Source organism: Stigmatopora argus, chromosome 4, assembly GCF_051989625.1.
Source record: "Stigmatopora argus isolate UIUO_Sarg chromosome 4, RoL_Sarg_1.0, whole genome shotgun sequence".
In the NCBI taxonomy this organism is placed as follows: Eukaryota; Metazoa; Chordata; class Actinopteri; order Syngnathiformes; family Syngnathidae; genus Stigmatopora; species Stigmatopora argus.
The window spans coordinates 15,984,127-16,010,621 of NC_135390.1; the positions used below are offsets into that span (position 1 = coordinate 15,984,127).

At 41.4% G+C, this 26,495-nt stretch overlaps 2 protein-coding genes across 6 annotated transcripts in view; both read right to left on the minus strand.

Annotated features, from left to right (window-relative positions):
• Positions 1-7,090, minus strand: part of grik5 (glutamate receptor, ionotropic, kainate 5) — a 146,945-nt gene extending 139,855 nt beyond the window's left edge. For all 4 annotated transcript variants that reach the window (XR_013299850.1, XR_013299851.1, XM_077597718.1 and 1 more), the window contains exon 1: positions 6,854-7,090. The gene's annotated coding sequence lies outside the window, so the exon portion shown is untranslated. The remainder of the gene's footprint in view (positions 1-6,853) is intronic.
• Positions 7,091-11,865: 4,775 nt separating this feature from the next.
• Positions 11,866-25,704, minus strand: znf574 (zinc finger protein 574). 2 transcript variants are annotated; one of them, XM_077599304.1, is made up of 11 exons: positions 25,521-25,704; positions 23,265-23,426; positions 20,576-21,656; positions 20,248-20,456; positions 19,993-20,172; positions 19,079-19,173; positions 18,219-18,313; positions 16,716-16,864; positions 16,252-16,539; positions 13,343-13,985; positions 11,866-12,128 (listed from the first exon to the last, which is right to left on the minus strand). In XM_077599304.1, exons 2-10 carry the CDS (start codon positions 23,418-23,420, stop codon positions 13,377-13,379), a joined length of 2,862 nt encoding a protein of 953 aa, XP_077455430.1. In that variant the 5' UTR covers positions 23,421-23,426; positions 25,521-25,704; the 3' UTR covers positions 11,866-12,128; positions 13,343-13,376. The 2 variants fall into 2 exon arrangements, with proteins under 2 accessions (XP_077455430.1, XP_077455429.1); XM_077599303.1 differs by having other exon boundaries at positions 11,866-13,985.
• Between the last annotated feature and the right edge of the window lie 791 nt (positions 25,705-26,495).

The following is a 26,495-nucleotide window of genomic DNA, read 5'->3' on the forward strand; positions in this document are numbered from 1 at the left end:
ATGCACCATTCTGCATCACCATGGAGCTGCACAGGTTCGAAAAAAAGGGAGCTATCAAAAGAAGGAACATCACTTGCATGTCTCGCAATAAATATATCTCAAGATGTCTGCGTCCAGTGGGTGGACAGAGTCCAGGCCACCTATGACTCACTCACACTTGAGCCGAAGTGACAGCGGCTTTGACACGCCAGAGGCTCCCTTAGGCTAAATCTCATTGTATGATTGCCAGATTATCGCTTTTATACTGTTTTTTTTTCTCTCTTTTTGTTTCCTTTCTGTGAATGCAGTGTGAACGAGGCTCGTGAGGGGAAACATGCATACAAACCGCATTTTTCAGGAAGTCAGATGGTGCTGTCTCTTCCATTTAATCACACACACACACACACACACAACCCAGTCCTAGCTAATATACCTCTGGTCTAATTGACCCCTCGCTTGGTATGCAGATCCAGTAACTCGAACAGTAAACCAGACATGAATAATTACAACTGTACTGGTGCAGCAAGGCAGTGGTGCTCGAAACTTTTCCTCCCAAGTACTGTCAACATGACCAATATTAAGCCTTTTCCACAATTGTGCAGTTTGAACATTTAATTAATGATGGAATAGAGCACATGTGTCAAAGTGGCGGCTCGGGGGCCACCGCCGCATCATTTTGTGTGGCCGGGAAAGTAAATCATGAGTGCCGACTTTCTGTTTTAGGATCAGATTAAAATGAAGAAAATAGATGTATATTAAATGTCCTGATTTTCCCCCTTTTAAATCAATAATTGTATTTTTTTAATCCCTTTTTTCTGTTTTTAGTTCAAAAATCATATTGTAAAATCTAAACATATTAAAAAAAGCTAAAATAAACATTGTTTTAGATCTATAAAAAACTGAATATTCAGGGCTTTTAATCCAGTTCCAGTTTTAATCCATTTATTTAAAAAAAATCAAAATATTATATCTAAAATGGTCCGGCCCACGTGAAATCAAGTTGACGTTAAAGCGGCCCGCGAACCAACCCGAGTCTGACACCCTTGGAATAGAGGAAAGAGGAGGGAAACATGGACAGTGTTTTTTCTTTCGACAGAAGGAAAAAAAATACACTTTCAAATGGCACACTCAAACACAAGCCTTGAAGTGAGAGTTTCTGAGGTGAGCGTTTACTCAAAGAGTTGTAGAAAATATACACTCAACCATTAGACCGTCTCCCATCTCATTTAGAAACTGCACGAGAAGCCTCTAGATTTGATTGACTGGTTAAAAAAAATATCAAGCCTAGCCTATTTCACCTAGGAACATCAACTTTGGTAGGCATGCCTATCATGAAATAGATCCACAGAAATATCAAGAAGCCATGCTTGATTTGAAGCTTTTTTAGCCTCCCTACAACTGACTTGCGTCCCCTCATTTCTCAAGTTGCTGAAATTTGACTACCGTATTTTCACGACTATACGGCGCATCGTATTTTTAGCCGCATTGACAAAAGAACTATATATCCCAGCAGTCACTGCACAGTACTTTTTCTACGGGAAAATAGTAGAGTCGGGGGCTGCTTGCCGTAGTTGTGAGAGCTGTAGAGGATGGTGTACCCTATCGACTGATTTATTTTATTTCATCGTTATAACTATATTAATATTGGTCCATATATAAAGCGCACTGGATTATAAGGTGCCCTGTCTATTTTGGAGAAAAATTAAGACTTTTATGGGCACCTTATAGTCGTGAAAATACAGTACTTGTGGCAGAACACAAAAAATGAAGAACTCAAACTCCACAAGGTCAAAGCTTAGACCAAAAGTCATACTCCCGAACAGTCATTCCGGTCATAGTAACTCTGGAGGCGCGTCACGCATGCCAATCGGTGATAGTAACTCTGGAGGCGTGTCACGCATAGCAATCCCGAAACAGTAATATTGTATTATGAGAAAGAACACATTTACTCGCGTTCCACATCGACGTAATGGCCGCTGGCAGGCGGAGTCCCCCCGACCCCTACTGTGTCAAAATACAAATTCTCTCTCTCATCTCCATCCCACAGCTCTTTGCTCCTAACAAATGCATGTGTTGAGCTTTTTACATAACACACACTCACAACAAGCGGCATACTTCACTCAAGCATTAAACGTGTGCTCCGCCGGCCAGGTGACGCACTATTTGTTTTCTCCTTTCGGACCCCAGGTTGACTGCCAGGAGATGGTGGGGGGCCAGGTAGGGATGAAGGGGAAAAGAGTGAAGGAAGGGAGGGTGAAAAGAGAGGGAGAGATGAAGGGGGATTGACATTCAGGCCGAGCGGCACACTCTGTTGCCGGAATAATGATTAGCTCCTTGGTATTCTGCTCACATCTGCTTCACTATCAATGAGAGAGGGAGGAAGGAGGGAGGGGGGGGAGAGAAACAAGGTGAACGACGGAGCAGGGGATGAAAGGAGGGATGTAATGGAGGACAAAACAGAGGAGTGTATGACATAAGCGGCAGATGTACGAACGGCGTGTGCTCCCTAATGCAAGAATTCAACAAAGCCAACAGTCCCACAGTAGCATGAACAAGGCTCCGAGCCCATTTTTACTCGTTTACACACTTGCTCCCAAACACACACACACGCATGTATTATATTGACTTCAAAAAAGGCTAACATTCCGACAGTTTTGCCAGGTTTCTGAAAGTCCAAGTCCAGAGAGCCCTTGTAGGGAGAATATATTTCCAAGAACTCTCTAATGCCAATTAAAGATAACTTACTCCGTGTGGATATTGAGCATATTTTTTTTACGTACAATTTATGGGTCGGTACTTCTGTGCACTAATAAAATGTGGATTTTTATTTAATAAAGGATTTGGTGAAACCTGCAGGGTACAGTATCTTTATCAAGGTGAAAAAAAATCAATAATCTAACATTTAGATTTGTAGTCTTTAATGTTGTACCTTTTATTTTTATATTGTAAGAGAAATAGAGGAATTGTCTAAGAAAAGTGTGAGTTTTAAATTCATTCATTGCCATTGATGTACTACTTGTCCGATTTATTTTAACTGCAGTGATATTATTTGGATTAATACATCGATTATCTTCCGACAGCTGGGATTGGCTCCAGCAACCCCTGCGAGCCTAATGAAGATAAAGCGGTTCAGAAAATGAGATGAGACATCGATTAGCTTGGTAAGCAATGAAGCAATAAAATCAATCTAAACAGAAAAAAACGATCAACATTTTGTTTAAAAACAATGTTTTTCACCCAAATTTTATAACTGTTTTAAGAACAACATTGTCAAAAACATAAAAATTACTTCATTTGTGTACATATCCTTAAAATCGATTAGACCTTGAATCAAATCAAAAGCACACACGGCAATATCTTTGTTTAAAGAGTCAAAACCACATCACGAAATCGGTGGCTTACACAAGGAACTAGAAAACTGTTTCCTTATAGGAAATTACTACAAGTAAAACAAGTATGACAGTATGCTAGAGTATGGATTTTTACAAGATCTAACTTCATTCATATTTCAAACTATTTGGAGGACCCCCAAGCTATTCTCAGGGCATTTGGACTCGATCGCACGGGTACCATTCAGGTTGTCGTAGGAAGCCCTGAGGCTAAAATGACCAGGATGAATGAGAATATTCATCAGCACCCCGAGCTATGACGAGCAAACACCTAGTTTGAGTAGCGCTGCTTTACTGAGGAGGCTACCAAAGGCACATTTGAACAGTGGCGGTCCGTGCATTTTCTCGTAGAGCCTTCAACGAATCAATCCAACCCTCAAAAACAATTTTATGGCTATAAAACCTCTACTGCAGCTACAGCTACGACACAAAAATAATCAATAAATCAATGCACAAAAATGGGGTAAAATCCACTTCCTAGCAGCATTTAATGATTAAATACAAATACTGGAGCTTTTCAGACATTACAACCAGGCCAGGGGGGTAATTTTCCCGGGGAAAGACAGCGATGAACGTCAATGGCGTACCGGCAAACACTGCCCGAAAATGGGGTAAACTTCAGCCGAAAACAGCATTTATTGATAAAATACAAATACTGGAGCTTTTTAGACATCAGAACCGGGCCCGGAGTATCATTTCCCCGGGAAAAAGACAGCGATGAACTTTGATACGTCCATACGCGAAACGGCAAAAAATGCACTAAAATGGGGTAAAATCCACTTCCAGAACCGGGCCCACAATTGAAATATTATTTAGGAGTATAGCCATATTTTACTCACCAAAAATCCTTTTTAACTGTACACAATATCCATCCTCCTTTCTTTCTTCCTTCTTTTCTATCGCCATCGAAGCTAATGCTGAAAGTCGAGCCTGTCCTGTCGTATTTCTGGCATAGTCCGTCTTTAAAATGGCTTTAAATCAACACAACAATATATTTGCTTGTGCAGCTCGTTCCAGATACAGTTTGGTAGCTCTGGCTATCCCACTCTATCACTAGCCAATCATAGTTGGTGAAAGCGATGACGTATCCCTACGCCTGCGAGAAGGCATTGTAGGGTTGCCAACTCGAAATCTGATTGGTTAAAGCAACAGTCTTATCGACGCTTGTTTAATGCAGCAGAGCCTGCAGAACTGATTGTGAAGGCCTTGAGGCAGATTTCTGACCCTGGCAATACAATAAATAATGACTGAAATGTGATTGGTTAAATCCTTCAATATGAAAACACACATCTGGAAGCAGTGCAACCAGGAGGAAAAGCAATGAAGGGAAGCTAACAGACAATTTGGAATTATTTAATAAGTATTGATGGACAAAATATAATATATGATTCAGATATTTCTTAGACCAGCAGAGAAGGCCTTGAAAGCCCTGACGGCCCGCCACTGCATTTGAACAAACCTAACAGTCCCATGCCGTTGCTGCAACGCAAACTACACGAACATAGTACAAGCTGTAGACGCACACAGGGACACGCACATTGTGTGTATCGCAGAGGGCATGTGCACAGGGACTACTTTGTCAAAGTCAGAGCAGGTACAGCAGCGCCGCCTCAGCAGGCAGAAGGCGCAAAGGATGCATCTAAAATGGAAAGCGAGAGCAAGAGAATGGGCAAGGTGGAGAGAAAACTGCATGCACAGGGGGCCATAAATTAGAATAATGTGATCACAAAGCACGGGGAGTGATTCATGCGCCAAATTATAGCAGCAGCTCGACCCACTGTTAATAACTACAATATGTTAATAGAGTCAATAGAAGACGGCTGAGGGAATAGCATTAAGACATCACATCTTAACACGGTTTTATGACAATTTGACATGGCAGCGTAGTAGTTTTTCCTCAAATAACGGACGTCCATCTACTTCGTGGGGTGCCCTGATTAAGTGCCTGGCGTGAAATCCACTTAAAAAGGAGATTTTACAAATTTAAGAGGTTCGCAATGTCTGCAATGATCTGTTAAAAGGAAGTGGTGAGATTTCTAGCCATTGTGATGTCTAAGGAAAGATAAAACATTTCATAAATATTGGATGTTTTTCAGTTAATGCTTAAAAATTGATACAATTATTTATAATGTGTTAGAAATGACAGAGTAGATTTTTAAGCTATAGTCAAGGGATTTCAAAATGTTCAGAGCAAACATCTGCATGGCAAAAATCAGATATGTCAAGAAAGAGATATGAATTTAAAGCATGGGTGTCAGAGTCGGGTTGGTTCGCAGGCCGCGTTAACGTCAACTCGATTTCATGTGGGCCGGACCATTTTAGATATAATATTTAAAAAAAAAAAAAGAATGGATTAAAAGAACTGGATTAAAAGCCCTGAATATTCATTTTTTATAGATCTAAAACAAGATTTATTTGAGCTTTTTTTAATATCTTTTTAGATTTTACAAAATGATTTTTGAACTAAAAACACAGAAAAAAAATGATTAAAAAATTACAATTATTGATTTAAAAGGGGGAAAATCAGGAAATGTAATATACATCTATACTCTTCATTTTAATTTGATCCCAAAACAGAAAGTCGGCACTCATGATTTACTTTCCCGAGCCACACAAAACGATGCGGCGGCCCAGATTTGGCCCCCGGGCCGCCACTTTGACACGTGATTTAAAGCATATAGGGTCAAATTATTACTTTTACTAGAAATACAACATCTCAGTTATGACTTGCAAAAGATTATTTCACATGATTTTGCTAATATTCTGCAGTAATATTATAAGGTGATGGTAAATGTTAAAATATGCAGTATCTTGTGTCAGATATGTCAAGAAAGAAATATCAATTTAAAGCATATAGGGTCAAATTATCACCTTCACTAGAAATACAACATATCAGTTATGACTTGCAAAAGATTATTCTAAATGATTTTGCTAATATTCTACAGTAATATTATAAGGTGATGGCAAATGTTAAAATATGCGGCATCATGTGTTGCAAGGCATTGTATCCATTTACCCCAAAAAGTACTGCTGTGGTTGAATCTCTAAACCAATGTTCCACAAACTATTCTAGAAAGGTCCGCAGTGGGTGTGGGTTTTCATTCCAACCTGTAGGAGGAAACCTTTCTACCAATCTGGTATCCTTCAAGTGCAATCAGTGGATTGCAGTCAGGTGCTTCTTTTTACAACAGAAACCTCATTGGTGAAACTGTTTGTATTGGATCGGTTGGAACAAAAACCTGCACCAGTTTGGAAACCACTGCTCTAAACTATTGCAACTAATTTTCTGCACTTTTGAAAACTGCATTTGACTAGGTTACCTTAGAATGGGTTTGCCTCATGCATTATGGTGCAAAGCCACACATGTTTTAGCCAAACACTCAAACTGATGTTGATGGGCATCACATATACAGAAAGCAAATCATTTATTAACACAGTTATATTACTTGACCAGCAGCTTAAATTGAAAAGTTAGCATATCTTACCTTACTTTGATGGATATTCCTTGTGAGTGTGTCTTGCCTTTGAGCTTCGTGTTGCTTTTGTCATATTTTCAGCCTCATTAAAAACATAATCCTGGAATATTGAATCCAAAAGTGGTCATGATCTTCCTGGGCACTTCTCAATAACAGATGGATGGCTTGCATATGTGGAGATTAACATTCTTTATAGCAGGGGTCACCAACTCTGGGCCTCAAGTGTGTTTTAAACATCTAGCCTTGTTCAACACACAGTATTGTAATCAGGCTTGTGGAGAGATTACTGAGAATTTGATCATTAGATTCAGGTGAGTTGGAGGAGGGAGACATAGAAAAACAGACTGGATCGGTGCCCTGCAGGACCGGAGTTGATGATCCCTGCTTTATACACTTGGTTACATTCTTGTGTTGTCATTTGGAATTGTTCTATTCATTGGAAATGACTTTAGAATTAATGATCACAATTTGTTCGAGGCGCCAGAGAACCTTGTGAGGATAAGTGGTTTAGAAACAATGTATGAATACTACTCATAAACCATTCATGCATTGTTTTTTTTTCCATTTTGCTCTTAAAACCTGAACGGGAGGAAAAAAAACAAACAGTAACGAAATAATGTATTTTTTTCTTTTTTCTCAACTAGATTGTTCTTGCAAAAATGCTTTTGCCCACATAAGTATGGGTATATTAAACGGACCATTTAAAATGTCCCTGTGATTAACCCCAAATAAAATCCAAACCTAGTGGGCTTTCCTTAAATCCTCTTTAAAGGAAATGCACCTGAACTGGAAATGGCTAAAATCGCCCCCCAAAAAGAAGGTGGTCTATTCAGATATGGCTTTTTGGAAGCATTTTCTGTGTAGATTTGCTTATTCTATGTCAGGTTGCCAACTTAACAATTTTCATAGCATACATTCTTCTTTGGGTAAAATGAAAACAGCAAAAATTAAAAACATCAACAACAACAACAACAAAAACTCCATAAAGGCTTATTTGTCTTGTAAAAATGTGCTTCTCAAGAGGATATATTGTTTAGTTATGAAACACGTTGCAACCACACACAGGAATATCATTTATTATATTCTCCTTTGCAATGTTTACATTGTAAAATCCATCGCATGCTTTACAGTAGCGTGATCATGTTGCGGCTAATCATAAGTGGCTCCTTCAGGAGGGGGTTGAAACGGCGGTCTTCCTATAACCGCAGAGTCCGCCCTACCTAAGTCCCCCTCAAGGGCCAATGCAGCCATCAACATATTTGGCACTCGTATGCTTAATTTGCACACCATTTGTACACACAAATCTACTCAAGAAGCCTTTTTGGGAGAATAGTTTGAGTGCAGTCATTCTCAGGATTTTTAATGGTGTGTTTTTTAATGTGGTTTTGATTATATATGTTATCGAAGAAGGAACACTTGTCATGAACAGGCTGAGTCCTAGAGGGGGGAAAAAACAGCCTGAAGGCATTGGAGAACATCAAACAGCAGCCGGATGACTTTGAAATTACACACAAGTGACAAGGCCTCATAAGAAATGCAAAGAAATAATGAAATATGTATAAAAATGATAGTCATACTAGACGAGGTTCAAATTTGGGGAGTAATAATAAATGCAGTATCGCATACTGAGATGAAATAAACATTTTAACATGCGGCGGAATAGTGCACAAGTGGTTACCATGTTCCAGTGGCGGTCTGTGAATTTCCTAGCGACGCCTTCAGCTCTCGGAATCAATCCAACCCTCAAAAACGATTTTATGGCTATAAAACCTCTACTGCAGCTACAGCTGCGACACATAAAAAATAATCAATAATAACCATACAATTGAAATATTATTTTCAGAATACAGCCATATTTTACTCACCAAAAATCATTTTTACCTGGACACAATATCCATCCTCCTTTCCTCCTTCTTTTATATTGCCATTGAAGCTAATGCTGAAAGTCAAGCCTGTCCTGTCGTATTTCTGGCATACGTTTTTATTCGATTTAGTGCTGAAAATGTTTGTTTCCGGTTGTGACAGGCTTGCTTGCTTTGGAGTTGTCCGACCTTTCTTAATGATGTCCAGCTTTTTTTTCTTGAAAAGTCTGTCTTGAAAATGGCTTTGACAGTAAATCTGCAAACAAATCCATTTCTTCTCGCAGCTCGCTCCAGATACAGTTTGGTAGCTCTGGCTAGTCCACTCTAATACTAGCCTATCATAGTTGGTGAAAGTGATGACGTAACCCTACGCCTGCTAGAAGGCAATGACGTGTCCATACGCCTGCGAGAAGGCCTTGGTGTCACCAAATCGAATTCTGATTGGTTAAAGCAACAGTCTTATCGAGGCTTGTTTAATGCAGCAGAACTGATTGTGAAGGCCTTGAGGCAGATTTCTGACCCTGGCAACAAATAATGGCTGAAATGTGATTGGTTAAATGCTTCAATATGAAAACACACATCTGGAAGCAGTGCAACCAGGGGGAAAAGCAATGAAAGGAAGCCAACAGACAATTTGGAATTATTTAATCAAAAGTATTCATGGACAAAATATAATTAACATCAGTCTGTGATTCAGATATTTCTTAGGCCGGCAGAGAAGGCCTTGAAGGCCCTGATGGCACACCACTGCCATGTTCGCCTCACAGTAATTCACATTCTTGATTTTGCTTCAAATGTTGCTTTTTATTTTGTTGCATTGTGTGAAGATTTAGTCAAAACAGGAATCTTTCATGAAACTGTCATTATTTATCATTTGGATTTGTTTTAATTTTCTTTTTGCCTTTACGTTGTTTTTAAATGTCTTTGTTTAGCGGCTTTCGTTTGACCTTAGGAATTATTTTGACGTTAAATCAATACTGGTATTTCGAAAGGTCTTTTCCTGCATTATTTTTATTTTGTAAAAAAAATTCCCCTCTTAAATTTGCTTCGTCCTCCAAAATGAAGCAATCATCTCTTCAACAATCCCGCAAAATATTCCTTGTGTTGGGTTGTTGACTACAAGGTGGTACAACCTGGACACAGCAGCTCTTGCTCATTGTCCTTCACCTGGTGGGACATTGTGATGTCAGCTTGTTTACTGCTGAGAGAGCTGAACATCACGCGTTCTCTCCCGAGGGTCACTTTGGGTATTTTTAGTGTTCATGATCGCAAGAGAATATAAAAAAGGGGGATGCAAGGAGAAGGGGAGGGGAGGGGAAAAAGGCGCCAAGCAGCTGGACCAACTTTTCTACCCCCCACTTGGCAACAACAAAAAAACACAGTGCCACTCTGAGCCAATTATTTTACATTGCCTCCATTGATTGCTAATGCATTTCTTACGATTCATTTTTTATTGAACAATTCTGCATGTTTACATAAATATTCACATTGAAAAAAATATTTTACCCAATAAATCTCCACAAACTCAGATACTGCAATTACCTTCCAGATGCATACTGGCATAATTATTCATTGTAAAATGTAGTCCAAGAGTCCTGAAATGGATTATTAATTTATAGAAGTTGTAAAATGTTTACGGGATGCAACACAGATGTGAAGCACTTCTCAAGGGGGGGTTTTAAATTATTGTTGTCAGACTGCTGCTTATTACTGATGGGCAGAACAGGTGCCCATAAGTGTGTACAATGTTGTCCATCCAGATTAGCAGGTGGGCTTAAGTTTTTATTTATTTATTTGTTTTTTATTGGATGACAAATGTGGTGGTAAAAGGAGGCGGATGTGCTTATTGGCTGTAGGGTATGGCGTTGGATTTATTTGTATTTGGCTTTGTGAGAAAAGTATGTTACTTTGTTTTATTTTTTTCGTTATTAGTACTCTAAATAATTCACAGCCATTGAAGACAATAGCAGTCCAATCTATTTAAACTGGGAGAGGCTGGCAGCGAGTGATCGATCCAGAAACACAAGCAAAAGCGGCTAAACATCAAAATATAATATAAATAATAAGGAAAAAGTATAAAGTTGACATCTGTGAACCAACAGGAGATTATTATTGGTTTTTTTACTCTTTCGTTGGTCAAGTCAAAAATTTAATTTGCTGTTTTGCCTTATTTCACATTGTGCGTTCTAGGTCCAAACTTCAAATACATTTTATGTAATTAAATTTTGTAATTAAAAGCAATACGAATTCATCAGTAAATATTTTCTCATTTTCCAAAAGGATCAATAGTTTCATATTATCAGGAAATTGTTAATATACATTCCTACTTTTAACATGACATTTTAATGACCCTCATTCACTGACTTAGCCAAAAATGCAATCCTTAAACCACATGTGTCAAAGTGGCGGCCCGGGGGCCAAATCTGGCCCGCCGCATCATTTTGTGTGGCACGGGAAAGTAAACCATGAGTGCCGACTTTCTGTTTTAGAATCAAATTAAAATGAAGAGTGTAGATGTATATTAAATTTCCTGATTTTCCCCCTTTTAAATCAATAATTGTACTTTTTTTAATCCATTTTTTCTGTGTTTTTAGATAAAAAATCATTTTGTAAAATCTAAAAATATATTTTAAAAAAGCTACAATAAACATTGTTTTAGATCTATAAAAAACTGAATATTCAGGCCTTTTAATCCATTTATAAAAAAAAAAATCTAAATATTATTTCTAATATGGTCCGGCCCACGTGAAAACAAGTTGACGTTAAAGCGGCCCGCGAACCAACCCGAGTCTGACACCCCTGCCTTAAACCATCAAAAGTTAGCAATAAAAGGGAGACAAATTTCTGTCACCAAATTCCTTTTCCACCACAAAGCCACCCACCCACACCTTGCCGCCATTGACTTCCCCTTCCCATCATCAATGTTTCCCCTTTCCGTGGCACGGAAGCAAACGAAGACAGAGCGGATCTGTTTGCTCGCCTACACGTGTATTTGCGCACCTGTGTTAAAAAAAAAACTCCAGTCAGCCTTCACAACGGTGGGCCTCATCCACAAACTCCTAAAAGCTGATTGAATGATAATTTTGGATTTTCAATGGCTGGATCAATTCCATCCAAACTGCCCCGGGCCATGTTGCATTGCACAAATCAACACCGGCGTCACGCTGTTTTGTATTTTTTAATAAGAGAATGCATTTGATTAGAGGACAAAAGCAATCAATAACAACGTCGGGTAAATGAAAGCTGATCTCCACGTATTTCACTTCGCTCCGTTGGCGACAGTAAAGGGGGGGGATGATGGAAGATGCACTCTGACTTCTACTGCTGCTGAGCTGGGTGCTATTTCACTCCCACACTTGTTAGCCAGAAGAGGCGGGTGACAGCGGGGGCCGCTAAAGGCTTCTCCCCTGGAGGCTGTGCAGCTGTGGAGTTTTAAGAGACGTTTTTATGAACGGATCTTCTCCTAACAAACAAGTCTGTTCAACATGATTTCATTTAACCTTTGAGCTATCTAAGGGACATGCTTGCCCGTTTAGGAATTTCACTTTCAGCCATTTCGGTTGCGTGGAATGAATAAACGGTCGGACTTGAATGGAATACATTTTAAATGACATTTGTTCCATCAATGAGCTGAAAGTAGAAAAGCTTCAAATAAATCCTGTAAGTTAAAAAAAAATCTGTTCTTTAAGATGTCAATTTTTATTCATTTGTCCACTAGATAGGGCTACATTTTGCATTTAAACCAAAAGGTCAAATTCCACAAAATTTCCTTACATATTCCTGAGAATTGCAATTATTAGCGTGTGTAACACGTTAGCATATGCAGTTTTAATTGTGATGACAAGGGGCGTTAGATCGTACAAAATCATTATCAGATAATGAGGGTTTTAAAAGCCCACATTTTAGGCTGCCAGAAATTTTTAAGATAAGTACTTTTTTAGGAAATTGAAAATGTTGGTGGAAATGATGGGGGATATGTCCCTTTAAATAAATAAATTACCCAAAAAAAGAATCAATAGCTTGTTCTAAATTTCCTTTACAAAGTAGGGAATGAAAAACATATTTTTTTATGGGTAAACATTTTCATGTTGAGAAATTGAAGAAAAAAAGGAAATGGAAAAAGAAACTGACAGATATCTAGAGGACTGATTTAGATCCATTTTAAGGCATAATAAGGTAGGGTTAAAGGTACAAATCTATGTATAACCTAAATAAAGCAAAAATCTAGTAAGATTGATATTCAGCATACGGACAAAATTTCAGGCTAAGCCAAAAAATGCACTATAATCTTCAGTTTTGTTATTTTTTGGGCAGGTGACAGATGTCCAATCCAATTTGGACTGGCGCAGGTGGCAGCGATCATTTCCTGCCAACCTCTCCCAGTTCAAATGAATCTGCTGTCTATTACCGTCAAGTTAATACCAAAAGCCATGCACGTTGGGAACATTGAATATGTTTAACCAGTTTAGATCAGATCAACCAAAAAAAAAATGGTGCATTTTAGGTTCAGCCTGAATTTCCATCCCTAACGTATTGTGAGAAATGCAGTTGCGGGGCAGAAAACATCAAATTGTGAAATTGTGAAATTTCACCCAGTGAGCACACAGGAAAAAAAAAAAAAAAAAGATTATTATACCTAAATATTTTGAGCTCTTCACGCAAACCACGGCTCATATGGTCTCCTCCACAATGAACTCGATAGAATGGTGTGGGGAATGCGTGGCGTCCATCATGGTGATCTCGTTGCCGTCCATGGTGATGGTAGGAATGGCGATGCCCTGCGCTCCCAGCATGGACGAGGGTAAGATGACCACCTGCGACGTCCCATCCATACCGCTCAGCTCCTCGGCGGGGATCATGACCGCCTCGCCGCCTCCGTCGCCGGCCTGAAGCACGTAGATGGTCTGCATGCCGTTCTCTTCCACCTCCACTTGGGTGGTGGTGGTCGCCAGCGCCGAGAGCGCCTGGGCGCCCTCCAGGACCTTCTGGACCTGCGCCGCCTCGTTGGCGCTGGCGAATTCTTCGGCGTCCTTAGCGGCTTGGTCGCCGTGTTGGCGGATGTGCTTGTCCAGGTTGGAGCGGGAGCGGAAGGCGGCGGGGCAGTTGGGACACGGGTACGGCTTCTCGCCGCTGTGGGTGCGGGCGTGTTCGGTGAGGCGGGCCGCCACGCTGAAGCTCTTGCCGCATATCCAGCAGCAGAAGGGGCGCACGCCGCTGTGGATGCGCTCGTGGTCCTGCAGGTGGGGCAGCTGGCGGAAGCGTTTGCCGCAGGTGGCGCACTGGGAGGAAGAGGAAAATGCAAAAGAGAGTCATTTAAGACAAATAAATGCGCTTTTCCATGTGGCCGCCAGACTTCTGGCAGGGGGAGAAAAAAAAGAAATGACCAATACAGATTCACACTCATGTGCACACCTTTTAATGAGTGTTGATTTTGTTGAAGCGGAAAAACTTTTTTCCGGACTAAAAGAACTTCAATCACTGAATAAAAAGAATGCAATGGCACCACGAGGGGCTTGCATGCCTCAGCCCTAAAAAAAAATTACAGGCTAGGCTAGTACATAGATTGTAGTGTGACTGCGTGGCCCAAATAATGAAATTGATGGCTAACCTAGATAGTAACGTCATTAGATGATTAGGAATATTAAATTAAACACAGTAAACTGAAGTAGGATAAGTCCTCAAGTCTTCCTGATGGTTTTCTACTAGTCACTTTAAACCCTTCCTCAAATATTTTGGATTCACTGCCAGCATCGCCCAAATGAAATGTAGTGCCAGTGCAAGTATGAAAGGTTAACCATGTTTTATAACACATTTTATGAGTTGTGAAGTGCCTAACTACACAGTGGAATTGAGCACAACCCAAGTTACTGTTTCGTCTGTATTTGGTGATTTTTCATACTATTGAGTGACTACAACACAACCACTGTCACTTTTGTGGATTCTGTATTTCTTCTCGAACTCGGCGGGCTTCGCCTTCAGCTAACGCACGTTGTCTTTCAGTCATCTTAAAATATACAATATATCTCTCTCTATATAAAATCGGATATACTATAGACCAGTGGTTCTTAACCTGGGTTAAGACACATCGACTCGCCATGTCTATTCACGATAACATGCACCGCTTGACCATTCCTGGCTGCAGACGATCACGTGACATTGATTGGACAATCAGTTTTATATTTCTATATTTTGAATTTGAAAAAAAAAAACAATTTTATTTTACACTAAAGAAGGCGCAAATGAAACTGCTGGTGTTCGGTGAAAGCGCTTATGAACCTGGTGTGGTTCGGTAGCTCCAACAAGGCTAAGGACAACTGTTATAGACTTAAATTAATATTCAGCCCTGCAGTGGCCTGTGTGTCGCTTCTCTGATCAAACATCAATCTCCAAGCGCGGCCTGAAAGACGCTGCGTCACTGCCAGCATTAAATCAATTTCCACAACGGCACGCAGGGTGGTTTGGCGGCTAGAGTTGATGTCACCGGCACGTCAAAAATGAAGGGTTGTCGGGAGGGGTGGGGATTGAAACGGGAGGTTGCGATTCCTAGAATAGAAACAGGCAAAGAGGAGAGCTGACAGCCCCTAATTCAGCACGGCCATTCATCAAAGTACAGCAAGGGGGGAAACACCCGCAGGACACACGCGGCACAAATGGCCCACGTCCAGAAGCGGCGAGATGGCCACAGCGGGGAGCAGCGTGTGGCCGTGAACACTGGATTTGAATTATAAATGTAGGTCCTAAACAACAAGTCTTCCCAATGCAGGGGAAGGGGGGAATGATTTTGCAATCTTTTTATAATTGTACATTTGCAAGAATATGGTAAATGACTGTCGGCCCGCCGACAGCTATTTAAAAGTTGACTCTAAAGACCTTTAATCCTTTAAAGAGCAAGTCACTACTTTTGGGCTTTAAAAAAAATTAACATTTTTTTAACATTATTAATCCATTATATTTGGATGATTGAAGCAATGGACCAGAGCAAAGTGGAAAAATGTTCGCCCCTCACGAGACAATCAGAAAGTGTAGTATTAGTAGTAGTATATGTGTATAATTATAAATACATGTATAAATTAAGACAATGATAATAATAAAAAACTGCATTAATTAAATTAAAATGAATGAAAACAGAAAAAAACACTGTTTTTTGGCCTAAGAAAAACTCTCAAGTAGATTTTTTTTCGGTTTAATATATTGGTACTCTTAATACGGTTTAATATATTGGTACTCTTAATACGGTTTAATATATTGGTACTATTAATACGGTTTAATATATTGGTACTATTAATACGGTTTAATATATTGGTACTATTAATACAGTTTAATATATTGGTACTATTAATAGGGTTTAATATATTGCATGCCATTGATGGCGACAGACGTCAAAGGGAGATGAACAGATGTCCCTCCTCAATTGATTGGAAATCTAGCACCATAATGGCAGTCAATAAGTGCCCTGCCAGTGTTTAAAAAAAATCGGATTGACGTATTAAAATGAGTTAAGGCCTCCTTAAAACAAAAGTGATTTTTAATGATTTTCTTTCTTACCTCAAAGGGTCTCTCGTTAGTGTGAGTCCTCATGTGAACTTGGTAGGTGGAGTTGTAAGCGAATCCTTTGAGGCAGACCTGACACTCGAAGCGGACTCGGTTCTTGGGCTTGCCCGTCTTGCCCTGACAGTGGGCCAGCACGTGCTCCTCCAAGGCCTTGTTGGAGATGAAACGCCGGCGGCAAGGCCTAACCGGGCACTTGAGCGGCGTCTGACCGGTGTGCGACAGTCGGTGGAGGTCCAGGCCCTCTTGGGTCATGCAGCGATGGCCGCATAAGTCACACTCGATCTGGGGTGACAAGTGGCCAAATTTATGTTCTCTTTTATTTGGGAAATTGAAACCCTCGCCTGATTAATATTCACCCGTTTTAGAGTGATCGATAGAAAACTTTTTTTAATTTGTCGCAGTTTAGCATACTGAAATGTCACAAAAGGTCGGGTCACTCTGTTTCCTGTAGTGCTCACCTGTCCAGTGGATCGGCCTCTGCCTTGTCCGCGCCCGCGTCCAGTGTTCTTGTCCTCATCAATACCTGTACACCGCTGCTGGTGAATTTCCAGAACGGTCTCGTTAATAAACTGGGCGGAGCAGTGGAGACACACGACAGGCTCCTTGTCTGAAACAGGAAAAAAAAAATGTTTAAAGGCAATTAATGACATAATCAGCATCAGTGTAGTGTTCTGCGTCCCCTTAACACACGTTCTAGGTTTAAGACTCTAAATTGTTATTTACGGGTAGGGATGTCCCGATGGCGATATTTTTTTTTTTACTACCGATCCGATTTTTTTCAAGATATGCTTTGCTGATAACGATCTGTTCCCTGTCTGCCGCTCCAAAAATTAAAGACAAAACATAATATAAATCACTAGAAGCATCTTTTTGGTTGATTCTAATTTAGCCCTTCTAGTTTATTCCCATTCAATCCATGACATGTTTATGGAATTTCTCAAAATGAGGGATTAAGTCCATGCAATTGTCCTCCAAAATAAAGCAACTGAGCATTTCTTTTCGTGCTGCAGCATCATGTCATCGGCTTTCTGACTGTTGAGCAATGACACTTCCTAGTGGGATAAATATTCCGTCAATAAGTGAGTGTCCCTATTGATCAGCTCATCAATAAATCGGTACTTGTCCTGGCTCTATTTGGGCAAAGTCAATACCCCCCCCCCCCCCTTCTAGGATGAAAATCTGCTCTAGAAAGAAGGGGGTTGGTGGGGAACTGCTGACACTGATGGTTCAATCAGCACGTCTAGGGGTCGTCGCGCCAACACCTCGCAATCTGCTAACCATCTGTCCTTTCTACCCCGGTCGGGCCCATCGCCTGCCTGGCCCCTCCTTCCCATCAGGAACCGACCAATTAAACCTTTAATAAGGACAATATCGCCCTGCGGCCCCGGGGTGATCGATAGATCAATCTCGTCAATCATCTCTTGCCGAGGACCGCCGTACCTCTGACCGCTCCCTCATGCCGACTTGTCGAGCTTTAAATAATGAGCCCCCCGCCCCCCCGTTCGCCCTGTGATTAAGATGAAGTGTCGGCACGTTGACCCAATTCATTTACTTCTACCTATCGCGTTCCATTCCACGTGAGATGAGGATCAATATAAAGTCATCGACCTAATGCATCGGCGCAACAATGCTTGTATAAGGCCAATGTATGCTTGGGAATAATCAGGTTAGGTCGGTCCGGTGGGCTTGACAGGGGGGGCCGGCGCCATTTATTGCCGAGTCAATAGTAATTCACTGGGAGTTGTACTAATAAGAGCATCATAATTGATTGGCTTCCTTTATGGCGTAACAGATTTTTCATTAGGCGCTCATCCTTCCCGTTTTTGTTTTAAACGGAAACATAAAATCAGAGACTGGGAAGGCGATACGAGAAAGAGATTCCGCTTTTCCCACTCGAGCACATTGCTCCCACTGACAATATAAAGTGCGCGGGTGAACAGTTCCTGCATGGGGGCTCTGACCTTGATGGGTGAGGGAGTGCAGGTCGAGGTCCTTTCTGCGGCTGAATGCCTCTCCACAATCCGGGCAGTGGAACGGGTTGCTGGTGTGGAGAAGTCTGATGAATAAAAAATAAAGGCATAAAATGAAGAAAAACTTCAGACATTTCACTTTTCTACAAGATATGGAAACTAGATCATAATTGACAGCAAGTGGCTTCCATGTTAAATGAAAATCTTATTATCCACTTAAGCTGACTCTTTGCATCTCCTCAGCATTCAATTAGTGACACTAACCCACACATACTTTTAATGTCTGAAGGCCGGTCAAGTTGGCACTCAAGTACTTTTCTTATCATTCTTCTGGATACTAAATTTAAACTCCTACTCCTCTGCCGTTCATGAATCGACATTAGATTGCTTGAACTAATCAAACTCTACTATGAAAATATTGTCAGTTGTATAGTCATTATTCATCTCCAACATTAACACAATATCCTATAACAGCGACAGAGGTGACATTTAACCAAATATTCACTCCTCCCAAAAAAAAACGTGTCAATTCGTTCTTTGTCCTATCCCATGTCCTCTTAATTCATTTGCCCTGTCTGTCAATCAAGTGACAGAAACTCAAGGGCAGACAAGATATGAGAGCACGCAGTGTTCGGAAAGCTTAAAGGTCGTATGATGTCGCTCGGTTTTGCAGAAGAGTTTCTCTCATTCCCATAGTGTGTTAATTACATGCATTCAACTGGGTTGCCAAGGCTGAAATGTTGTCTGAGGATAAAAGACTTCTACCAGACATGTTTCAGCCAACTGTACACCAATTTAAGCATTTCTGTAAATAAATAAATAAAAATTCTAACTAAAAAGAAACAACTTGCTTGTGATGGTTGAGCTGTTCCTCTGTATGAAAGTGTGAAGGACATAGGGAGCACGAGAACAGACCATCTCCAGCGTCGCTGTATGTAGTACAGATCTGCACCCAAGGTCAATAGAAAAGAAAATCTATTAGACGGCAAGGTCTTCGTTCAGCCTTCAACGCAATAGTAATTCTCCATACTCCATGTGACAAGTACCTAGTAAGAAATATTATGCATTACAGGTCTTACAGGGCATGAATCCCTGGCACAGTGTCAGTGTCGGTTTGTTCTCATTAAGTCATTGCCAATAACGGTGATAATCGGAGGCCAAATTCTAAATGCTTTGCAAAAGAAAAAAACAAGAACACGAATAGCTGCAACACTAATGTAAAATGAACAAGACTTACATTGGTAGATACATTTTGGCAGCTCTGCAACTAACTCTGCCTTAGGTTTTGCAGAAGTGGTTAACCAGATTGCTATGTGACATTAGCCAGTCAAACGTGTCCATTGTAAGGCTTACAGCTAACATCTGACTGGCTCACAATAGCGGCTAACGTCATATCTATAAAAGATACCTACCAGATGATAATGTTTCTATCTAATGTCATACAGCAATCTCCTCTGAATGACTACTGCGGAGCACAAAGCCAGATCTACTAAAGTTTAAGGACCGTTGTACGTCTGCTTCGATCTTAAGCCCACTTCTGTCCTAAGTCTGCTATTTCTGTGATGGTCATTTCACATTTGTGAGGTGGCATTTGCGTACTTTTTTCTTTTTCAAAGTGTTTAGAATTTTCAAATTGCCTGAGACACCATATTAATCTCTTGGATAGGAAGTCTTTCACCGACAATGACAAATGATAAGTTAAAAGATGGGAAAAACTCCAAAGGGTTTGCATTCCGCTTAAGACTCGAATGGCAGAGGAGGGTACCGGTCTGCGTCCACGCTTGCGGCGAGGGTGGGTCGAAGTGTGAATGAGCTGGTGCCTCTTGAGAGTAGCAGCCTGTGTGAAGTCTTTGCCACAAACATTGCAGCAGAAGGGCCTGTTCCCGCTGTGAGTCATGGTATGACGAAGCAGGTTCTGCGAGTTTGTGAAGGACTTTGAGCAAACCTGCGCAGGAATGACAAAATGTCATGCCACTGGCATATAGAAACAATCATGCAGTACCAGATACGAAAGGACCACCTTGCAGTTAAAGAGCTTTTCGCCCGTATGGCTATAGACGTGAGTGCGCAGGAAAACTCGTCGGGTGAAAGTTTTGCCACAGTAGGGGCACACGTGAGGCAAAGCAGTGCGCGACCAATCTTGTAGCAGTTTAGCAGGAGGGGGGAGGTTTGTGGTGTCCACTGGCGTTGCAACCTCTGTGTCTTCTTTTGTGGCGGAGTCCTTGTTTCCTGTAGAAAGAAATACAATCGCAGCATTACCGGACTTCAGTGCATGTTTGGAAGAAGCGAAATAAACTTCAGGAAGTGCAACAACAACAACAACAACAAAACGTGCGTAGCTGACTTACCTTTGCTGATGATCCTGAAACTCAGCCTGCTCTTCTTTGCGACCGGTGGTTCTGACTCATTTGAGGCACCGGGTGAAGATACCGGACACTTTGAGCTCGGGGCTTCCTCAACAGTAGTAGACGCTACCTCATCAGCAGTCTCCACTTCATCTATTGGTCCACACTCCAGAACACGGTGTTGCCTTCGGTGATATAGGTACTGGGTGGTGTTCATGAAGGTCTCAGAACAGTAGGAGCAACTGTGGAGCGGTTTGTCCAGTTCGTGTTTCATCTGGCGATGCTTGCTCAGCGAGGCGGCATCGCCGAAGCTGGCACCACAATGAATGCACAAGAAGAGCTCGGTTTCCTGCGTCGGTGAGGCGGACCGAGTCACGTCCGGTTCTTGGTCGCCCGCCGCGTTACTCGGCGAGCACGTTTTCTCAGAAGAGGCGGTTCCCAAGGTGGCGCTTCCTTCGCCTTTTTGCCGGTGTTGCTTGCGGTGGTAGAGGAAGAGCGTGGTGTTAAGGAAGCTTTCGCCACACACCGTGCAGTGGTGCAGAGCTTCTTCAAAGCCGTGAGTCTTACGGTGGGCCACCAGTTCAGAGACGAGGCCGAAGCAAGAGCCGCAGTCTACGCAAAGCAGCACAGGATCGGGCTTGGGTTTCTTTATTGCGCTTCTCCGCCTAGCAGACGACTCTTCTGGCGAAGATGACAATTTGACGACCTCGGGAGCATTCTGATCAGAAGCGTAGCCTGAAGAAGTCTCACCGACTTGCTGAGGTTCCTCCGTGCCCCCCGATTCTTCGGCTTTGGTGGGCTTGTCGTAATTCACGTCAGCCTGACCTACTGGCTCAGGCTCTTCGGGTTGCAGACAGGTGCCTTCTTTGCGGTGATGTTGCCACAGGTCCAGGGACTTGAAAAGCTCCTCGCAGTCCCCACATTGGTAAAGGATTCGCGGTTGGTCCAGCAGTTGATCTTCAGTGAGCTCAGCCTCCTGCAGCATGACTTCAGTCTTCTGCTCGGCATCATCAACAGCTTGTTCGGGCAATTGCCCCAATTCCACTTGGATCTGGGAGCCTATGGTTTCTTGAGTTAACTGTGACTGGGGACACACATGGATAGAACTTTATGTTCAGTAACATATGAGATCACTTGGGAATCTTTCACATTATATGTAAAAAAATATTTTTTTTAGTAGTATCATAAACCCATGTGGTTGTTCTGCACATGCAATGGGACTTGGAACCATTAGCTCTCTCTCTCCCGGGGATTTCAATGTTTATGTGCATTAATATAAACGTGCTTTAGCCACTGAAGACACTAACTGCCATTGTTATGTGCCAACATCACTTAATAAACAAACAAATTACAGCTAATGGAGTGGGGCTGCACTGTTATATCAACGCTTTAGAGGCTTAACGGTTTTATCTCGCAGGGTGAGTAGTTGACGAATCATCACAGGAAAGACAACACCAATAGGACAGTTGTTCCCACCAGTCGATACATAGTCCAGTCATCAATTAGCAGAGCTTTCTTTCTGTGTGATCCAAAAAGAGGCAAAATGGAGGAGGGGGGAGTTCATTATTTGGAGTGATTCAGACGGCCTGAACTGATAGCCCGTGTGAAGGGGAGCATCTCAGGCGTCAGTCTGCTCGGTGACCTCATTACTGGCCGTGGCGGCCTGTTCCGAAGCCCTCGCCACATCGATTGCTATCTCGCCAATATGAAACCTTTTTTTCCCCCACCCAGACAGGAGCTCAAGCAGTACTGTGACAGTCAGGCAAATGCCCTTAAGATTTGTGAACTTTTTCTGAAGGATTGATTTTGTCTTTGTGGCCGCAAAGTCAGACCTATTTGTCATCATCTTTATTCTTATCTAACTTGACAGGGAGTTTTAACCAACTAATGTTGGCTTTGGAAGATGGGTTCTATTTTACTTTTGTATTACTGCATGGTTATTCACTCTTGTGTGACAGGGAAGAATATTCAACACAATCACGTTGACTTCTCACAGTGCACAAAAAGGTTTTATTATGGAAAACCCATTTTTATGATACGATTGAACAAACAGTTTGACTCTAAAACAATGACTCAATAGAGGTAAATAATTGACTTTTCTGTAAACACCTCATTTCCTAAATAAACAGACAAAATTTGGCTCTCGATGAGAAAAGTGTTCATCCCTAAATGTCCCGCTGAGTTAATCAATTTTGAGCACGAACAAAAAACTAACGTTGTGCGGCCTTCAAATTGTGGCTAACAAGAAATGTTAGTGCCGAGCTGTGGGTAAGCGCTACGATTAAAAGCTTTTTATTATTAATTGACGGAGCGCACTGGGCACCTTATGTCAGTGTTTCTCAGTTTTTGTTTATTTTTTATTGAGGTTTTGGGAATAAAAGAAAAGGACCTTAGACAGCTCTTAAGCAGCCAAGCCTTGTAGTTGGACAGCTCATTTTATAATAAATAGTTGAGCATTTAAATGCAAATCCAAACTATTTTTATAGGGCACTTTTTGGTTTCCTTTGGAATTTCTGCAGACTTTCTAAACACTATCAATAATATTTTTTATTTTATTCTTCTTTCATATCAAATGGACCCTGGGATCGAACTTTCGATCTCAGAACTGTGAGGCCGGAACATCCAACCCATTCTTGCTATATGAATTTTTCAATAAAAAACCTCAATTTACCCACTAAAGCTGACCATTTACCTGCGCCTGGATCATCGGAACAATAACGGGTGCGATGCGGGATGGGTCCACCTGGTCCTCCTCAGTCGTGCATGTCATCTGGTGCTTGAGCACTTCTTCAAGGCTGTTGAACTCCTTGTAGCAAGGGAAGCACATGTACACCGACTGCATCTCCATGGCGCCCTGCGGGAGAAGACGAGTATAGCCTCGGTAATGCGGCCATGAAAGATTTATGTGCTGCAACCAAACGAGATTTGCTTTCAATATAAAAGCAATTACATGTCTTAATGTGCGTGTTAGGAATGTGCTTGTTTCAGCATTAAATAGTCTAAACATTGCCCTCTCCTGATGGAAGACCAGAGTGCTAGGGGGTCCTGTGACATCCGAACGCCTCATTTGAGGTCACTTCCTTGAACTAACACCTGTTACTCCCTGCCTACTGCTATATTTTGTTTTACTTTTGGTGTTGTTTAGGTGTCATCTCTGGCCTAAACTCAGGACTGACCGTTGTAACAACATAATGGGCTCGCTTTGATCCCTGGCTTAGCTTTGTGGGATTTGCATACCTCATTCCCGGATTTCACATGTGCTTTGTGTTGTTCACAACATCATCTTCATGCTAAACCTGCAAGGACTCACCTCTCCTAAATGGCTGCTAAAATGCTGTTTTTACATGTAAAAACTAGTTTGATGGCTGCCTTTGTGAAAAGAGAAAATAATTTGACGGGAGAAAGGACTTTACTGATTAGATGTGAATTGACGTCAATGGAAAATGCTCTTTTTACATGTAAAAACTAGTTTGGTGGCTGCCTTTGTGAAAAGAGAAAATAATTTGACGGGAGAAAGGACTTTACTGATTAGATATGAATTGGCGTCAATGGGTTTTTAACATGATTTGTCTTTTATTAACTATCACAAAACACTACAGGAATGCTATATTAATTAGATAATATTTGTGCTTAATGGCTCAAATACAAGAAGGAAACATTTTCCAACTGTTGCTTTAGTGACTACAAAGTAGCCTCTCACATGATAGGGGGGCTTTGAAGTCCGATATCTTGACTTTATAACGTGCATCTTTCTATACGCAATGCCCACACACCATTTAAGACTCAACACTTCCCTACTCTCACCATGGATTATTTTACCTGAAGTTAAAAACAAAACAAAAACAGTGTTGCATATCAAATGCGCAGGAAGGATCAAAGGCCCTAAGAAAATAAGATTGACACCAACTGACAGCTAAAATAATATTAACCATTCAGCAACAATGTGGACAAGCCCACTGGACAAAACGGACACAAGCCGCTCCGGGTGCAAAATGTGCTCGTGAGGGGCGGCTGAGATTGACCGTACATTCTGTTATCCTCGCTATCTGATTGGTCGAGGAGCCGACATGCTTGCCTATAAAATGCCTGTTTAAAAGTGTGCCTTCGTTCGTGCGCGTCCTAATGCGGTCGCTCGAGTGCCCGTTTAAAAAGACGTATGTAGTATAACAAGTGGAGACATCAAACACAAAAAATATTAACAACAATTACATTAAAAAGTTGTATAACGGAACAAACGTGTGCGCTTAGCTTTCTCTCTCATGTTGAAATACATTAAAGATTAGGTCCCATCACTGTCCACCTCTAAAACTAGTTTTTAAAATATAATTTGTATTCGCTTAGTTTTATACACCCGCGAGACTAAACCATTTTAAATCGTTTTTTTCAAGGTGGATGTTTTATTTATTTTGATTTATTACATTTTACTATTGTACCGGTCATCGTGTGATTTTAAGAGCTTTATATTAAAAATATTGAGAATGGATGTGTTATTACTGTCGTGCGTTTCGTTCATTGTTTCTGATTACGTTTGGCTATAACAGCTAAAACATCTTTAGCACAGGGATTTTTATGTTGTCTATTAAAATATATCAAAATATACCAGTGGTAAAGAAAGACAGCAGAAAAAAATGAGCGATCCAAGTATTGTTGTGACGTCCTCAACAGTCGCAAGCACATTTTGCAACCCAAGCGGATTGTGTACCTTCACCTAACAAAATGGCTAACGGTTGTAGCTAGATAGCTTAAAAGCTAACCAATCGGTGTAGATTTTGTGTTGCATGTTTGGGCATCACAACTGGCCAATAAAATAATTCCACCTGACAATGTGAACCACCATTACTTTCCTGCGGACGTTCTAATCCGAAGGTGAAGAAGAAGAAAACGGAGAAGAAGAAGGAGCAAAAGAAGAAGAAGAAGAGAATGCTACTTAAGACGGAGGGCGGGTTACCCTTCTTCGGTGGTATAATGGCGGCGGCAGTCAAACGCGATGTCGTCGGCACCCCGAAGAATACAGTAGTCCAAAATATCAACGGATATTACTGCATCTATATCCCGAAATGTATTAAACAGAAGCCGATCAATATGGCGTGACTCACCGCGGCTCGACGTGACGTTTTGACGTCGAGGCTGGAAGGGGAAATAGTTGAGTTGGGGTTTGGGTTTGAATAAGCACGTCGTTGATTGGCCCTTTCGGGCGAGTCCTCTAGCCAATGGCGTTTGAGGACATTGACATTTCGAGGATGAAACCCGCGCGAAATCATGTTAGCGCGCTGGAGCCACAGTCCTGCTCAGTGGCGACCACTTGGTCGGGGCATCGATCCTTTTTAGAGCAATACGTTTACATTTAAAATAAAGAATTATTCATTACCTACTTTCCTTAAATTTGGATGTACAATTTCAATTTCTGTCTATGTCAAAGTGGACCCACCCTCTTTTTTAAACTTACCTCTCGCATCTCATCTCAGTTTCTGAACTGCTTTATCCTCATTAGGGTCGTGGGGGGTGCTGGAGCCTATCCCAGCTGACTCCGGGCCAGAGGCGGGGGACACCCTAAATCGGTGGCCAGCCAATCGCAGAGCACAAGGATACAAACAACTATGCACACTCACACTCATACCTACGGGCGATTTAGTGTCCAATCAGCCTACCATGCATGTTTTTGGAATTGTGGGAGGAAAGCGGAGTACCCGAAGGAAACCCACGCTGGCCCAGGGAAAACATGCAAACTCCACATTTGATTGATTGGATTTGAACCCAGGACCCTAGAGCTGTGAGGCCGACACGCCAACCACTTACTCCACCGAGCCACCGGGAAAAATATACCCTCTAAAATTCATTTTAAAAACAACTATCACAAGGGCAAAATAGAAAATGGAAATTCAATGTAATATGAACGCACTGCCGTGCTCAAAATGGCCATTGA

Coding starts and splice junctions, on each gene's coding strand:
- znf574 (XM_077599304.1), bottom strand. CDS start 23,420: ATGGAGATGCAGTCGGTGTACATGTGCTTCCCTTGCTACAAGGAGTTC. Junction 20,173..20,247: donor AAAAGCTCTTTAACTGCAAG/GTGGTCCTTTCG, acceptor ATTCCTGCGCAG/GTTTGCTCAAAGTCCTTCAC. Junction 19,174..19,992: donor GCAAGCGTGGACGCAGACCG/GTACCCTCCTCT, acceptor CCTTGGGTGCAG/ATCTGTACTACATACAGCGA.